Here is a 4860-nt window from a genome sequence, read left to right as displayed (position 1 = left end):
AAGCGTTTGGGCTGGATCACCGAGCTCGGGTACCCGACTGAAAGCACTGAGCTCAGTCGACTGTGGCGAAGGAGCATCTGCCTTGGCTCACTGGCGACTAGACAGTGGGCTTGCGAATGTAATACCGTGTGGGGAGTCTCCTCCTGCTGCAAGAAGACGAATTTACTGGCTTTACCGGACAGCTAAGGTTCTCCCTACACTAACGTTGCAAGTACACGACTTAACTGACGCAAATACAATCACCCTCGAGAACTTTTCCGCTGGAAACCCCAATGAAGGCAGAGCAAAACTCGAAGCTGCGGGGGATACAAACGGGAGTGCCCATTAAGAAAAATACACACACGGACGTTCTGGCCTTGTCTTAAGCAGGTTGCAGACGTGGAGAAAACAATTTGCCGGCACCACTGGCTGACCTCCACGAGGAATTGCCGCGAGCGAACAACGCTCCGCTGGTTCCTTGCATCTTTCCTGTGGTTTTTAGCTGGACTCCTTTTGGTACTCCGAGGCCTTCTTGCTGAGAATATCTTGAACGGATCCCATGAGACGTTTGAATGACTTCCTGTCGAGGCATGCTACCTTGCAAGTTCCGGAAGCGATAACGTTGGCAGCGCGGGGCTCTCCCGTGATCAAGGCTAGTTCACCGAAGTAGTCTCCCACCTGAAAGAGAACAAGAAATGACCATACGGCATGCTTCTTCAGTCTCTTCAAAGTCGATACTGTCGCGTGTGTCGCCGTTACACCCGGATATGGGGAAGGCAGACGCAGGCAGTCCACTGACCAACAGTTGTGCTAAGAGCTGTAGGTAGACCGGGAAGCCGATCATTCGTGGTTCACGTAGTCCGACCCCTTCACCGGAACTTGCTATTGCAGGAACAGCCGGCGCAACTGGTTCGGACAATGAAAGTCTCAGCGTGGGGTAGGACCACGCGCTCGGGGAGAAGGCCACCGGGGTACGCCGTCGTGTAGGTTGTACTACGTTCGCGTGGAAGAGCCCCCACTTTCACTTGACAGAAGGATTGTCCTTCTTTCGTCCGAGAGGCGAGTTGCTTGATCGGGCATTTCTTATCCCGTTATTACAACGTGCTGGTCATAATGCACAGCCACGTGATGGTGTCTCACGCACTTTGTATTTCATGACCTCGATAGGGGCCTGGTCCTCGCCGAAGGACTTCGTGGCAATGGCCTCTCCCTGCTCGACGATGTAGAAGATGTCACCAGGGTCTCCTTGCCTGACGATGTAGGCGCCATCTGTGAACATTTCTGTTCGTAGAGCGTCAGCAACTTTACCTCTTTCGTATGCGTCCATCCCGTCAAGGATATGAACGCTCTTGAGGAAAGTGTCATACATCGCGCGCCTCTTCGTAGCAGCATCCTTGACTATAGCATTGAAAGTGTCACGCCCGAGTTCCCACAGATCGCATTCCGCAGTGCTGACAACAGTTGCTGCTCTGGGAGCATTATATAGAAGGGCCAATTCTCCGAATGCGTCCCCGGGGCCGACAACTTTCACGGTCTTCTGCTCTCCCTCAATAAGTTTCTTGCACTCAAGCTCTCCGCTCTCCACCACGTACAAGCATTCGCCATCGTCGCCTTCGGTAATAAGTGTTGTGTCCGGTTCAATTTTCTTTTCTTGCATCGCGTTGATGACGGTAGCCAGATCTTGCTCGTCAAGGTTACGGAAAAGGAAGGATTGACGTAGAATGTTCTGCGACACCATCAAGGCATACCTGCGTTAGAAGCGATGAGCCTCGGCTGCCCGGCGGTCATCACATAGGTTGATATCTGTATTTCTCTCCTTTTGTCCTCTTCGATACATGTAGCTGTCGTCTACCTCTACAGATTGCTTGTAGGGACTTCAAAATGAGGCAATAAATAAGGTCGTTTCCAGGCAAGCACCGGCGTAGCTCGCGCAGCTGGCTGTACTCTCCAGGGCTTAGTAACGCGGGATCCGCCCAGGTGTTAACTAGTGTAATCTTTTGCCCTTTCCGGCAGTGTTCGTGACAAAGGCACGTTCTACATCAGTACGCTCTTCGGCCTGTGTGTCAGCGATGAGACACCACCCATCGGGCCGTGCCAGCGAAGAAGGGAGGCGCTTTTTGACAGAACAGAGCATCAGATGGGCCTGGTACCTATGAGGCTGGTATGGTTTTGCTTGCACGGAAACATCGGCCACAATCCGTGAAAAAGAAGGGCCAAGCCCAGGAACTTCCAACTACTGTACCGAGGCCCCTAAACGGAGGCCGTCAAGATAACGGGATTTGTTTACCTCGAGACGACCTTTCTGTTCTTCGGTTTTCTCGTAGACAGGTGCCACAAACTGCTTCTTCTTGTTCCATTCGCCGTACACCTCCGCAGACACAGAACACCGCATCTTGTTCAAAGACTTGAACTTGCTCATGACAGCCTCTTCATCTACGTCGTCTTCCATAGTGTCGTCTTCGTGCTCTTCTTCGGACTCTTCGGACTCCGCGTGCGGCGCTACGGTTGTAGCACCACCACTTGTCTGACCAAGCTGGAGCTGTTTCAGCTGTTCTTTCAGCAACGCAATTTCCACTTTAAGGTCTTCTGCTTCGCTGCGCTGCCCGAGCGCGCCTGACGAAAAGAGCCAGGAGACTCAAGATGACTGTGGTTTGTTATTGTCCAGTGGCGGTGCTTTACCCCTTACAGTTCCATAGCACATGCGGGCAATAGTGTCGTTTTGCATAACAGCAGAACCAGTGGGCACCGGCGTACAAAAGAGAGCTCCACCTCCACGGCCTAAAGATTTCACGAAGACAGCAGCCTGGTGAATGCCACATAGACAGCGTACCCACTTGCTTGTGAATCCCGGGCCCGACGGCCGCTGTCTCTCGTCTGAAAGGGTTTCGAGTTTATCAACGTTCGATTACACGCGAACAAAAACGATTCTACCGTCTTGACTTCTGGCACGTGGCTGGGCATAGAAATATGCAGTCCACTACGACTGGGATTCGAGTGTTTTGTGTGAACCGGTAGGGGCGATTAGTACCTGCCACGGGGTCCGGAAGACCAGCTCTCTGGCAGAGCCTGGAAATCATAAAGGTGACAGGATCGTCGGGGTGTTCCAGAAGAACCTCAACAACAAGCCCCTCAAGGACGGGGTTCAGTTTGGAGTTGATATAGTCTTGATAAGCCGCTGTTGTGCCCACCATCTTGGCCGGACTGGGTTAAAGATGAGAGCACAGGCTGAGACGTTATGTAGGGGCCTATGGGCAGGCTCTGCCTTCCTGCGCTAGCATCCGTTGGGCTACTGAAGTTTTTGTCGAGAACGGACGAGCAATCCGCCTCGAACAAAGCAATTTCCGTGCGGCGTTCCTTTGGCTTTGTGTCACGTGGCTGAACGAGTTGAGCGCATCGACAGAAGCTCCTGGTCCAGCTAGGAGAAGCCCCCCCCCCAACCTCATTGGAAGTGGGCCACACGTGACCGAGAAGTAGATAACAGCATCGAAGAGGTTGTCGCTGTCCAGTGAGGGTGTGGATCGGTGTCACTTTCCATCTCAGCCTCACTCGAGAAACGCGTGCCAGTGATTTTCTGATAGATGCGCGCTTCGTGGGGCCTGCCCTTTTCTCGAACGCCTGCGGCAGCAGCGTATTTTCTCGCCCGCGTTCCTTCCGTATCTTTCAACGGACTGCGGTCATATCTGGTAATGTGATTGACCCCTTGAACAAGATTGTCTCACGCTCTTTATACGGTCTCGAAAACCGGGCTGCTGGCACACGACGCCACCGTGTAGCGATCACCGCCGCCAACTTACCGTGTAGCTCAGCTGCAGACGGTACGAAACGAGGCGATCGTCTCGAGGTTTCCCTCGTGCTAGGCCACGGCCACCTGGCGATGCCTTCGGAAGGTTGATCTGGAGGCGCAGTCACACTAGCGGACCTCCGAGCTCCTGTTTAGTTTGGCGCAAGGCTTCCCCTGTCGACGCAATGAAACGGAGCTCTCCGGTGCGTGCCACCAGGTGAATCGCTTTGCTAGATTTCGGCGCGTACAGTAACTGGAAAAAACCGGCCATACCGATTACCAAGACAGGATAGGTGGAAAGGGCAACTAATACCTGCAACACTGAGGTGTCACTGTCAATCGACGACAAAGACTCACGGGCTCGCCTAGTCCTTCAAGCAATAACGGAACGTGGAGACACACGAATGCTTCCCGCTCCAAACCCCTTCGTACGCCTAAGCTGTCAGACTGATGTCTTCAACCTCTTGGTGAAACCCTGGTATCTGACTACGACAAACCTCAGTGTACCTCACGTTTCGTGAATGCACCAGTATTCTGAGATGGGCCTGCTGAGGGGCCTGGGCGAGCTCCTTTCTGGGTGAGTGCTCGGAGTCCACAGCAGAAGTAACGGACGGCAACACGACTCCATAGCTTCAGCTCGTCTCGTACTTAGAAATCACTGAGCCTCTTCCAGCTAGGCGTTTGCGTTGAAAGGTTTCTCTGGAGTAGCACTATTCTCTTCATATTTCTGCTTTCTGTCTGCCCAGTACCACGTCACGAAGGGAAGCCTTGGCCGCACGTGGAGCACTACTGCCTCTCGTCGACCACGCTTGGGAGGGGCAACACCAAAATGACACAAAAGGCGCGGACCGTTGGCTGCTCACATTCTTCCGTTTCTTTGTGGGATGAACAACTGACAAACGCCAGCTTGCTGCTCACAGATTGGTAGGACGCAGATTTCACTCGCGCCTCTGTTAAGAGAGTCGTTGCGCTGAGGAGCCGTTCTACATCGCAGCAACCTCTTGTCAAATCCTGCCCTCTAACAACATATCTCGACCAGCTGGGAGGCATGCAAGCGTGAGCGCTTCTCCCTGCGCCCCTGGAACTTCCAGGAAGGAGAG

At 53.4% G+C, this 4860-nt stretch overlaps 1 protein-coding gene across 1 annotated transcript; it reads right to left on the bottom strand.

Moving 5' to 3' along the window:
* Positions 1–207: 207 nt before the first annotated feature.
* Positions 208–3386, bottom strand: CSUI_010999 (camp-dependent protein kinase regulatory). The gene is made up of 4 exons (XM_068071100.1): positions 3008–3386; positions 2267–2592; positions 1124–1705; positions 208–657 (listed from the first exon to the last, which is right to left on the bottom strand). The coding sequence occupies exons 1-4, from the start codon at positions 3168–3170 to the stop codon at positions 478–480; spliced, it is 1251 nt and encodes a 416-aa protein (XP_067916924.1). The 5' UTR covers positions 3171–3386; the 3' UTR covers positions 208–477.
* Positions 3387–4860: the final 1474 nt, after the last annotated feature.

The sequence above is a fragment of the Cystoisospora suis genome, assembly GCF_002600585.1.
Source record: "Cystoisospora suis strain Wien I chromosome Unknown contig_9210, whole genome shotgun sequence".
NCBI classification, from domain to species: Eukaryota; Apicomplexa; class Conoidasida; order Eucoccidiorida; family Sarcocystidae; genus Cystoisospora; species Cystoisospora suis.
Note: the sequence above shows the minus strand (reverse complement) of the source record. Positions and strands in the feature narration are given on the sequence as shown.